Genomic DNA, 12767 nt, shown 5'->3' with positions numbered 1-12767 from the left:
ATCCAACATAAGCCACAGGTAAAAATTTGCATTTTAGCATGAAACTTCAAAACTCATTAGTGAAGACAGTGACTTTTAAATACAAAATATCACTTCTGTCTCTGAAAGCCCCCCAGATGTAAATCATTGGAGACGGGGAAAGCAGTCCCAAGGAATATCCTGGTTTATCCTGTTCCCATTCCTTTGCCATGCTTTTTGCTCAGAGCTGCTGTGACGGAGGTGCTACCAGGCTACAACCTTGCTCTGAGCCACTGCGCTTCAGTTTATGCTTGCTTTTTTTCTGTATGTTGGTCCTTTGTGTCTGGAGATGAAAGGTGCAGCACGACAGAGAGGCCTCTCTCTTTACTTTAGAAACTGCCTTCTCATCTCTGGTTTTTTACAGTTCAAACATAAGACTTTGAAAAAGATTTCAAAGCTCCATCTTGTATATGGAAATTCATGGCTCCAGGCAGGTTCATGATCAGCCCTGATTTCATGTGGGAGATTAAGAACCTGCAGCCTTACACTATACCTCCTTTTACTTGTGCTTTGCCCATCTCTCTTTTTTCTGTTTAAAACCATCAATAGGAATAGCATTATACCAGTTTTCGTGGATCATCTCCGTAGTTTTACTTATGTAGATACTTCAATTTTCTTGTAAAAACACTGGCTTAAGGAAATATGAAAACAAGCCATCTGGATAAACTATAAAAATCAAATTCCAGCTGCTAGCTATCAAATATAAATGACATTATACATATTTAGGAAACTGAACTCCATACAACTAGACAGAAGCTGAAGGTGCCTCAGTAATCCCCAGAGGGCTGAAATAACCAAACGCCTTTCAGAGTGGTAGGAGCAGAATATCATGCCATACACTAGGACTGGGGATGGGCTCATTTCACATGTGAAGAACCAGGGAAGAAGAATGAAAGGAACTCTATCAACTGATAGCTTTGTAGTCCTCAAAACAGCTCTTACTACTCAACAGTAGTGCAGTATTTTACAAACATTAGTTGCTTGCTTTTATGTGTGTGTATCACCCTACCTGATTCCTTCAGGATTTTCAGCCATGGTGGAAGCCAAACCCAAGTTATCTGCAATGAAGGCTCAGAGGTTAAAGCTCTTGGTGCAAGAGGGGTGCCGACAGCAGGAGCAGGGCAGGAAAAGGATGGCCTTTTTCGCCTAGGCACAGCTGTAGGGCTCTGTGTGGGACCAGAGGCAGCCACACATCCCTGCAAGTGCCCTGTCACCCACGGCAAGAGGCACTCAGTCAGTATCTGGAGGCCAAAAGGTAGCAGAGGAGGGTGACAAAATGAAACTGTACACTGGGTTGAGTTTGTAGGTCAAACTGGGAAACTTAGTTTTGTATTGTTGCTTGTTGCTTTTTAAATTAGTGTGCTTTTTATCCTTGGCCTGCCGCATTCCCACTGGAGGCTCAGTTTCCAAGTCCTCATTTTTCACATTGCACAAGAAGCTCAGATCTAAATCTATAAAGTAACAATGAACATTGGGGAACCTGTGAAATGACACTATTTTTTCAGCAAACCAGCCATAGCAGAGCAGAAAAAAATCAAAAGAAGAAACAATACGTGTCCTTAGTTTGGGTTTTTTTTTTTTCAAGTCAGGAAAGAAGGGTTATTGGAAAGCTGACTAGATAGGCAAACTAAAACTGTTTAAATTAATCATTGCCTTTCATTACAGGAAGCAGAAAAGGAAAACATTTGACAAATCAATAGCAAGGCAAGAGTAAATGCAGACCTCTGTGGGACAGATATAGACAGAGGGCCATGCCCATCTCTACTACCGTTTCACTGATTTGGTAGTAAAAGGAGAAAATTCAGGGCCATGAAAATGGTCAGAGGGCTGGAACAACCGCTCCTATGAGGAAAAGCTGTTCAGCCTGGAGAAGGCTCCAGGGACCCTTCCTTACATTTTTTCAATATAGAAAGGTGGCTTATAAGAAAGACGGAGAGTGGCTTTTTACCAAGAACTGTACAAACAGGACAAGGCACAGCGGTTTTAAATTGAAAAAGGGTAGATTAAATTTTGACATAGGGAAGACATGTTTTTACAACAAGCCTGGTGAGACACTGGAACAGGTTGCCCAGAGAAGCTGTGGATGCCCCATCATTGGAAGTGTTTGAGGTCAGGTTGGATGAGGCTTTGAGCAACCTGGTCCAGCGAAGGATGTCCCTGCCCATGGCAGGGGCGTTGGAACTAGGTGATCTTGAAAGGTCCCTTCCAACTCAAACCATTTTACCATTCTATGAAATACTAAACCAGTGTGATTTTCCAGCCTTTCAGAGGTACAAAAATACCCATTTTCTTCAGGGGGAAACTGGAGGGCTTTAACAGGATGGCCTATGCTTCATTACTCAGGACCAGAGGCTATCTAGGCATAGCATTTAGGATCGATTCTAGCTGTCACATATTTCTCACACTTGCAGAGCTGCAGTTAAATAAACAAGATTACTCAAGATACATGCAGTTCTTCAGGACTCTGCTAGATCTTCTGCCCGGTCTTGTATTGCCAACCCATTAGAGTTTCCTCCTGCTTTGTGTTTGCACTAATCCACTGGAAACTCAGTCCTGGACAACTGCTTCACTGACCCCCATATTCATTAAGAATAATTGTTGATACTGTATAATGGAATAGCAGCAACACAACTGAAACACCTCCTTGTGGCGTAGCTTTTATAGGATTAGCAGAGAGTCCTAATGAGGTCCCTGAACCCATCTATCACCCTCTGCAATCCCTACAGCAGGTTTCATCTTTTGCAGCTGTCTGCCAGTCTGACACCATGGCACATACAAGTACTATGGCAGCCACTGCCACACAAAGCAAGAGGACACGTCCCTCTGCTTCATTGCCAGCTCCTTAGACTTGGCAGCTTAAATATATTTTCTCCTTCCTCCCTATTTTCTTTCCTCTTATTCTTCTTCCTCCTACACCAGACTCACCTGTGAGGAATAGTTTTTGTTTAATCCAAGCATGTTTGGCACCACATTCCTTTTGTCCTGCCCAGGAGCCAAGGACATTTTGAGGTCTCATCAAGCAATAAACAAAGATTTGGTTCATATTTCTATGCTCACATTGTGGTGGCTTGGTTACCCATCTTGAACTTTCCCCCTTTGGAATCTGATGGCAAGAACAGGGAGAAGACACCTCCTTCTCAAAGCCATTCTTCACGTCAGCTCTTCATTGTGTTGAGTGAAAATGAATAGCAAGGTTTTATCCTGGGAAAGGAGAAACACTGCATCCAGGGAACTGAATAAAAATATAAATACTGTCAACTTTCAATACAAATTGATCTTCACTGAGTGTGACAACCACGGGCAAGAGAAAAAAAAAAAAGTATATAAAGAATAAAATTAATCTTGAGTTTTTGTGGAACTACCATAGTTGCCATTCCAACAGCTGCCCATAGGGGCAGAGACGGTGCTTAGCAAGGGGTGCCAAGCAAACCCCTGAAAATCATGCTGCCGTGGGAGCAAGGCTGCTAGGGAGATGGTCCAGCAGCACCAAGGGCCTGGGCAAAATCACCTACAGCTACTGCCAGAGCAGCCCAGATTTTCTCTCCATTCTGCAATGGCAAATCCCACCATCTGCTCAGGGCATGGAACAAAGGGAGAGCAGAAGAGCTTTCCCAGGTTTGCAGGTCACCCTGTGCACAGGAGAAAGTGTTTACATATGACGTGTGCATCTGGTGACATAGAGCATATTTATACCTGGGCAACAGAGCATGGTGTAGAGTGCTAGTGACAATCTGAACTACCACAGCCTACTGCAACTAATGACTTCGGCAAGTTCAGTTCAGCATCATGAGACAGGACATCATGCTTTCTCAACATCCTGAATCCCACAGCAGGAGCCCCAGTGAGAGGGAGAACAGGGTACATACCCACCTAACAGATCTAGGGGAGCCCTAATCAATGAATGTGTCACACCAAGATGAGCGATACATCCACGAGCGTTAAGCTTGCACTTCCCAAACTGGAGAGGTCCCTCCCCTGCCTGTATTCCTTACTCACATTTATAGGTAGCCATGGCGACTAGTCAGACAGGAGATTTATGTCAGGCTTGATGACTGCTATAATTCAGATAAACAGAAAATGCCTGCCTTAGAACAGCACTTCCTTGATAGATAGGAAGATGGCCACACTTTCACTTAGGCTATAGTCCTTCCCTTCCCCTTCATGCATTGAATGCTTCCCCACAGACCCTTTCACTCAGCCTGAAGCCAACTGACTATAGTATTCAAAATACTAAATATTTTTTCTTCCCCCTCTTCGGACAGCAGAGCAGAGATGCGCCCTAGACAGCCCGGCTCACTGCAAATTAGATATTTCTTAACTGGTGAAAGCAGTTCTGCTTCTCTCTGTTTCCCTCTCCCCAGATGCACATCGTGCCTCCAGACAAACTTCTCCCCTCTCCTAGATGTGAGGGTTGGAGGTAAGTAAACCCCATCTGTCTCAAATCCAATAGCAACCACTGTGGCAGATTCTGCCCTGCTTTATTTCTCATAAACATACAGTAATAAGTCCTTCCATAAAACCCTCCACAACTACCATTGTGCTGGAGTAAACTTTCTTTTGGCCCAGTATCAGCAAACAAAGCTTCAGCCCAAAGCGGAATTTGGCACAACAGCAACTTATCTGCATGACCTGGATGGCTGTAGAACTGATGTTTCATCCTACTGCCAATAGTGGCGGAAATGTGAACAGCCAACCCGGAGCACAATGGTTTTTTGCCTCTAATTCTCTCCCCACCCAATAAATGCTTCAGAGAGTTTTTGCAAAGCAGAAATCCTTGTACATGGTCTTGCACTTAAAAGCATATGCAAATTATAATTGAATACATTTCTCCAAAACAAAAATAATAGGCTGAGGGCTTGGAAAATAATGTTTTAGGTGAATGTCTGCTGGAGCCAGGAAAGCTATGTGGCAACAAATTCTTCGGAGAACACACAGCTTGATACTCTTGCTGAAGGGGATCAAGTGAAATTACAAGACAGGGAAAAGTAATGTGTCTTGAGAGGTTAAATGCAAAAGCCTGACTGCTCCTCTCAATTACCACAATCTCACTTTGTGAATTCACTAAGAAAGCTTATTTCCAAATTATACTGAGATGAGCAAGAGGATAAGTCAGCAAAATTACAAAATGAAAGCTAACCATTTTATATAATACATGCAACCCAACCAACTGATTACAACAAATTCTGTACACATTTGAAATACCATGAAAATAGTGTCTTTAATATACAGTTTATATACTTACAATATGCAGTTTAAATTTTTTCATATACATTACAGGGATATTTATTTGCACCTGGTTTAAATAATAATCCGCCTTCAGCCTTTTACACAAAAGCCCAAAACAGCACAGAATTCCACAAAAACCATGCTTCGTTTTATAACGGAAATGTACTAAGCCAAAGTTTTGGGGCTTTCTCTTTTTTTGTCCCAAGTGTCACTTTTTTGACCTACCCAAAGTGAATCTAAAGAGCTAAGAACTAACAGATAATTTAAATATAATTCCAAAGATTGTCCAAGTTAAGAGAATCACTCTGCAGATCTCTGCAGATTTTTACACCGAAAATTTGGTTATTACGCACAGAAACGGTAAAGTCTGAACAACTCCGAACTATTAGGATTTGAAGACATAACAACTGAAGAGTCATTTATTGCTAGGTCTCACCAAGGGGCCTGCATTTCCCCACTGCCCTGCTGTCCCTAATATTGCAAATATAAAGGACGATCTCTTGCTTTGACTAGGATTTCATTTGTACCTTCTAGCTTGTACGTGGCAACACTGCAATTTCAAAGCATCAAAAAGAGAAGCCAGGAGAGCTGGGCTAAGCCCTGCTCCTTTCACAGAGGGCTGGTGTTTGGCTTTTCAGTAGTGCGGTGTCCCCCCTGCCTGGCCCGCAGGCAGGGCTTTGCTGACCTGCACTGCAGGCAGACACCCCGCCGGGCAGTGCACAAGTAGCTGGTGCCAGCACATTTAATTTAGTGGGGAGACAATCAAGAAGCTGATTCAAGAAGAAAAGATAGGATAAAACACTTCAAGTATTTACAGATTTGAAACACGGTGGGTTTTGAGACAGTATTGCTATTTATGCTGTTTCTCTTGAAGCTGTTGTGGAATAAAGTCCACTAAAGTGGCAAGTAAAGCTGTTGTATTGGAAAAAAACCCTCTGAACACACAGTTACTTCACACCCTTGCTTCTAGCTGGAAAGAATACTTCAAAATACATTTTCCTTCTAATTCTGCGTGGACCAAATGTTTTCCATCTCTAATTTTCTAGCTGTAGGCAATTTTTACAATACAGCAAGAATAAGAATGCAAATATGCACTTTGAGTTGATTTCAATGCAGCTTTGGTTAGCCAGCCAGGCAGCGATGCAAAGAACCTGAATCCTAGGCACAAGGAGCATTTAAAGGAAACAAGCATTTCTCCTCAAGCTTCCTCCCCATCCCTCCCCCCAGGCAATTCTGTGTCCCCCTCCAGAAAAGCCCCCATGCCAGAATCCAGCTTTCACCACTGAAGGCAGCATCAGTCCCTGTGCTGCCGTGCAACTGTTGCATAGAAAGGATGTGTTTCCTGGTGCAGGACAGACAGGCTCACACAGAATGACACGCCAGATTTTTTGCTACTAAAACCCCCCAGACAAACAAAAACTCCCGAGGATAACACACAGCTTCAGACACCGATAACTAAACAAGCACCACAGGCCTTACATTTATTTAATCTGAGGAAAGAAATACAAGAGTAGGACTGGCCTATTTTAGTAGACTGCCTCCAAAAGTAAGAGATTTTAGGTCCACTCTGGCATGATGCGTGTTGTCTGAACTCAATGGCTGCATTTCTATTAGTAGACAAAATGGGCCAGAGCCTGCTCTCAGGCCCCAAGGACAACCAACACAGCTTGCATCAACGTGGTTGAACTCCATTACCCTCCAAAACCAGGCTGGTTTCCCCCACTGCTAAGCTCCAAGCTGAGCTTGGGAGTTGTCTGGGATCACCCATTGCACAGGCTGGTTGGGTTGCCCCAAACCAGGCAAGAGCCCACAGCAACAGCTCAGCAGCAAGGGACCCCCACCAGAGAGTGCCTATGCTCCGGCGCCGCTCAGTTTGCTGGTATGGCTTGCAAGTCCTATGAAATGCTGAGTGCTGGCTTCTATTCACATCAGCTGGTAAAAAGTTCATATCACAGGGATATTCCCTAGAGCGTTTGGACACTTCTTAATCACAGTGGGAACATTAAAGTAACCCTTCATCTCAAAGTACAGCAGGCAGTGCAGCATTCTGTGACCTTTTAGAGATTTAAGCGTCCAGGTTTTACCCCCCATGCTCATAAAGAGACTGTGGTTCTCTGCTCAGGCCTGAAGCTCTCCTCTGCTCCTGTCCCATTTCAAAGGTGCCACCATGCCTTTATTCCCAGGGACATCCATAATACCAACACATTCACATCAGTCCATCTTGTTCAGACTGTCTTCTACAGCACCAAGGACAGTCCTGACCCCCTAACACCCCAGTAGGGAAGCTCAAGAAGAAAGCAAATACATTATTTCCCATGGGCATCAGCGCTGCCGTAGCCTGGCTACCTACACAGCAGTGCAGAGGCCAAGCCACCACATTCCAGACGCCTGGATTGCTCATCACTCTTTTGACTTCACCAGAGCAGATGCTTCAGTCCAGCCTGGGCATCACAGCAGGTACCTCAACACTACAGTCATACAATTTACACAATGCAAAGGTTAGGAACACATACATCACTAAAAAAGGCTTGAAAAATTAAGGCGATCAGCAGCTAAGGGCAAAAGAAAAGGTCAAATGCTAAAATATTGTGCATAAAAATAAGCAAGCCGTGCCAAGGCAGAACAAGACAACTGGACGGACATCAATAGCAAGTCTGCAGTTAGAGGTTTTAGCTGTACTTCTGCACACAGGCTCTGCTTCTGAAATTATTGCACATTTCTGGGCCTTTGAACAGGCCAGTTGTATTTTGGTCTATGCATATCTGATGTTACTGCAGCACACTCAACGAATGCAAGTTCCATCAGGCTGCTTGCGAGAAAACACATTCCAAGCAGGTAAGCAGAGATAACAGAACAGGTGACCATCCGTAGTCAAAGAACACTATTTTCTTGGGGATGTTAATATCCCAGGGGCATTAGCAATATTTAATGCTAATATTAACAAGACTCAATCACCCCTTTTTTTCTTTTGTCTTTTTTGGGTGGTGTTTTTTTGTTTGTTTTTTTTTTTTTCCCCCCGAAAGAGATTTTACTTGTTTTACCTGGTATTAATAAGCCAAGCAAACCAAAGAAAAGTACCTAACATTTAAAATCTGGCCCTTTCAAATCTGAATGCTCATTTGACATAGTGAGGGTTAAAATGCAATTGACTTCAACTTGCACATGCCTACTAACAAGCATACACATCTGAACGCTACTTCGATTTGATTTAGTCTTACTTGCAGCTAAAATATTTTAGGATGCTAATTAAAAAGCATCCAGACAAAGCCATTAATCTGCTGCTAAAAGTCAATACATTAAGAAGAAGAGTAGGATTATGAACTCTTGGGGTTTTTCTATTGGGATATTTTTTGGCTCACTGCTTTCTAGTACCCACATCAATTGGGCTTTGCTCTCTGGTTAGGAACTGGTGGTTTGCATTATTGCAAGATGCAAATGATGCATCTTGGCTTCGACACGGAGACATGACATGAAATTTGCCCAGGCAACAGAAAACTCCATTTGGAAATAAATTATTTTTAATAAGTCAATATGGTTGAGAAAACAGGCAAATCAGCCTCCCAGTTTTGTCCCTGCTCTGTATTTTCTCTTGATGCTCCTACTGGATGCCTTACAATGAACAAAGATTTTTTTGTACTTCAAAAAGGTCAGGAAGGCAAGTGATGGTGTTAACCTGGCCAGGGCTCTGCTCAGCAGCAGGTGCAAGTGAAGCCGCTTCAGCATCCCTGGCTCTGACTATATGAGGATCCTGGGCACACACACTTGCCAAGGATGGACACCACTGCCTCTTTCCAGAGGACATCCAAAAATCCTTGCATTCGGTATTACAAAGGCAGGGGATCCTGGGGTTATTTAAACACATTTCAGAGAGCTCTGCCAATTACAAGCAATCAACAGCTGACTGTCAAAAGTTAACCCTATTTCTAGCCTTCTGAGCAGTTAAAATCTGAAAGGTCTCCAGGGGCAGACTAATGCCCCCTTCCCATCTCTGTGCTCCTTTTGACTGCTACTTCTGCATGACACCTACTGCAGTGAGTTTTTGCAGCTGGGCAACTGAATTAGCATGTCTTACAATGCTGCAGTCCCTCCCACTTCGACACCCACATCCTCCTAGTCCTCTGCAAACAAGTCAGGTGAACTTAAACATCACAAGAATTTCCTGTAGCACGGCCCAAAACCTCACTTGGCCCCTTCTTACCAGCACGCCATGTGCTGTTTCTGTTTTCTCCCACCTCGCTAATGCTTTATTTCAAAGGCATCCTACAGGAGTACTGTCACCTTCCCACACAGATCCGACCACAGGAATAGGACAGCACATCCAGCGCATTTTCAGATCACGGTAACAGCAGCAGAGGAACCATAAGGGGGTGCCTTTCGCCAGAGCCAGGCTATTGCAAGGGCTGTGCTAGCAGGCTACAGATGCAGGCAGGATCTGCCAAAAGAAGAGTCTGTGCACTGAACTGCCTCTCCCATGAGAAAGCTGCACGACCAGAAGTCATGCTACTTACTCCAGCCACCTGACTACAAAAGCAACTTTTGAAATCTACAAGTCATAAACTTCTAACTGGCCAGGGCAGAGTAGCTCAGTAGGAAAGTGCCCCTTCTTCCTCCCCTCTGGGCAATGAGTTAAGCAAGACTCTTGTTCTAAAAACATTTGTTTTCACTCAAAGTAACATGGAAAATGTATCCACATCACAGGTAGTCAGGAAGATACCATTAATAAAAATATGCTGCAAGGATAGTGTATTAGTGGCACTTCACAGCAATTCTTAACATTTTCAGATGTAGTGTTAAAATGTTTTTGTATATCTGAACATGCTTTTGTTTACAGAAATGGAAGAAAGTCACAGCATGTTGCCAAATATTATTTGAACAGAAATAACCCCATAAGAAATACATCTTTTTTGCAGTTAACACAAAACTGTAAACTGGATTGGTGTGTGTCTTTCAGCATTACATTGTTCAGTAATAAATACGACTAAGTCTTAACAGACCATGGAGTAAAAGTTCCCTTAAGTGTTCAGTTTTTAGCAGCTGTCGAATGTTTAGGGATGCACAAGGCACCTCTGCAGATTCTCTACCTTTATTATTGACATTAAAAAAAAAAACCAAAATACCCACCAAAACCCCAAACCAAAATCTGTTCACCACTCAAAAATGTTTATCTGCATAGTAAGAATTTTTCTACTACTATTTACACGAAGGGCTTTTAGTGCAAAAAACAGGAAGTGATGTATTAGCTGAAGTGCAACAAGCAACATCTTGCACAGTTTCACTACTAACTAGTTGGCATCACATCTTGGGCCGCCAGCCATTAATGAACTGTAGTATTTTCTTAACCTGCAATTTGCTTAGCTTAAAGTCTTCTGACAGAATTTCTTCAGTAAGCTGAACTAGTAAATTGCCATCAATCTTCTCTGTAACAAAAAATGATATGACATCTTCTGACAGACCAATAAACCTCAGTGATTTAGACACTTCCTCTATCGAGAGTCCAGAAAGGTCTGTGGGTGGCTGCCAGGGAGAGCCATCCCCACAAGATCTTGGTGCTAACTGGAGGTGGAGGGGAGATGAGAAGGGGTATGACACAGAGAATGTATCCTGTGTGCCCTTTTTAACGAGATACTGATCTTCCAAGAGGTCTGGAGAACCAGTTTTCGACTCCTCCTCAGCACCATCTATTTTCAGTGGCAAGGGACACATGTCTGTAACCATTTTCTCTTCACTTGACTTCGGTGCCCGAGGAGGTAAGGCAGGACACGAATGGCTCTGCTTTGCGTTGCTGACTCCCAGAGTTTTCTCATCCGTGCAGTCTAGAGAGTAACTTGCTGACTTCGGACAGCTAGACATGGTGTTCGTAAACTCTGCTGGGGTCAGTGGGGAGTACCCTGCCGGGAGCTCACACCCGTCAAAGTCAAAAGTCAAAGGTGCTGGGCAGTTTCTCTTTGGCGTGCCTGGAGTCTTCTGTCTGGGGTAACTGTAGCTCCTGCTTGGATCGAGCAGGAAATCAGTCCTATTCAGGCCTTCAGCAGTTCCTGAAAAACGGTTTGGCCAAGATAGCCTTGAAGGCAGAGCTTCAGCTGAGGGGCTTCCCAAAGGCAGTGTGCTCTCAGGCTCTTTGGATTCAGTTTTCATCACGTTACAAGGGTAGCAGGAAACAGGTGTGCTCTCAGCTGGGTTAGCGTCGCTCTCTGTGACATTGCTTAAGGAACAAAGCAAAAAGGATGTCATTAGTACAAAGAAAAAAAAGGATTTGAACATATTCATAAATCATCTGACAGAGTCAGAGGGTGGCTGTCACAAGGAAAGAATCTTCTTTCCTCCAGCAGAACTTTTGAGATTTGAATTAACAACATGTTTGAATAATGCACTGACAGTTCTTTTACTCCTTCTACAAGCCTGACAAGATGCTGATATACCCAAAGCCTCATGTCTCGGTTTTTCAAGCTCATAAAAAAGTAGATGTCTCAATTCAGTTCTGTGTCACCTCCCAAATACTCAGTTTTTCCACTGCCAAATTCCTGAGGGACACCACCACAGAAAAGGAACAGACTCACATATACTAGAAGACATTCTAATCCTGTATTTTATATTTATATACCACAGATGCGTCATGGTATGCAAAAGCCTGGAAGAGAGGCAGGTAACCATTGCACTAGACCCAAGCTTGACTGACTTCAGAGAAGCCCTTTTGGAAACAACATTTTAATTTGTTATGGCACTTGCATGGGCACAGGGTCCTGCCCCACTGGTCACCAGTGCAAAAACTGCACCAGTGCACAGTACAATAACATAGAATAAGTTAATGTTTACTGCCAAAGGAAAGAGTTTTACCTGGAAGAGTAAGCAGACCTAGCTGTATGTGTTGAAGTATCAAGCTTTAAGCTTGCCCCACAGTACCTTGTTTGTATGTCCATAAAAAGCATGACGACAAACGCCCTTCAAAGGCACCTAAAGAAAGTTACCCTGACCTACTTCCAGGTGGTAAACTAAGCTCAGGCTGTCCGAAGGAACCGATGCTTTATATCCAGATATTCCCGAGAGACTGAGATGCCAACAAAAGCATGCAATCTGTTATCAAAAGCGAATGTTTGCTGCTTTTATGCCACTTCCTAAGAGAAAGTCTAAAGGATTGGGTTGGCCTTTGGAATTCTGGCCAATTAAGCCTGAACACTGGAAAAACAATTAGCAGATTTATAAAATCCTTACTTAATACAACAGACTGAAACCAACAGTTGAAAAAAGTTTTAATTACGCACCTCTCTCTCCTGGAAACTAACTACTCAAGAAAAACTCGGTAGTCATTCTCTGACAGCTCAGTGAAAAGTGCTTGAGGAGGGCAGCAGCTTTCAGAAAAGCAGCATAGTTTTGAATAGATTGACACAAAATTAGTTCCCTGTGTGCTTACAGTGAGTCAGAGAGGAAGCCAACCTGGACGTGCCCAGCTCAAACACAAAGCACAGATGCCTAAAATCAGCTATGCTAGCGGAAAACCAGTTATAAACCTCTTCCCCAACAGATGC

The 12767-nt window shown here is 43.3% G+C and overlaps 1 protein-coding gene across 4 annotated transcripts in view; it reads right to left on the bottom strand.

Annotated features, from left to right (window-relative positions):
- Window positions 1-5217: 5217 nt before the first annotated feature.
- GAREM1 (GRB2 associated regulator of MAPK1 subtype 1) overlaps window positions 5218-12767 on the bottom strand; it is a 149185-nt gene continuing 141635 nt past the window's right edge. For all 4 annotated transcript variants that reach the window (XM_080381535.1, XM_080381537.1, XM_080381536.1 and 1 more), the window contains one exon: window positions 5218-11446. In XM_080381535.1, coding sequence (XP_080237661.1) covers window positions 10537-11446 — 910 coding nt within the window. In that variant the 3' untranslated portion in view covers window positions 5218-10536. The remainder of the gene's footprint in view (window positions 11447-12767) is intronic.

The sequence above is a fragment of the Falco punctatus genome, assembly GCF_963210335.1.
Source record: "Falco punctatus genome assembly, chromosome: 3".
NCBI classification, from domain to species: Eukaryota; Metazoa; Chordata; class Aves; order Falconiformes; family Falconidae; genus Falco; species Falco punctatus.
The sequence above is the reverse complement of the archived record's forward strand: the minus strand, read 5'-3'. Positions and strand labels throughout refer to the sequence as shown.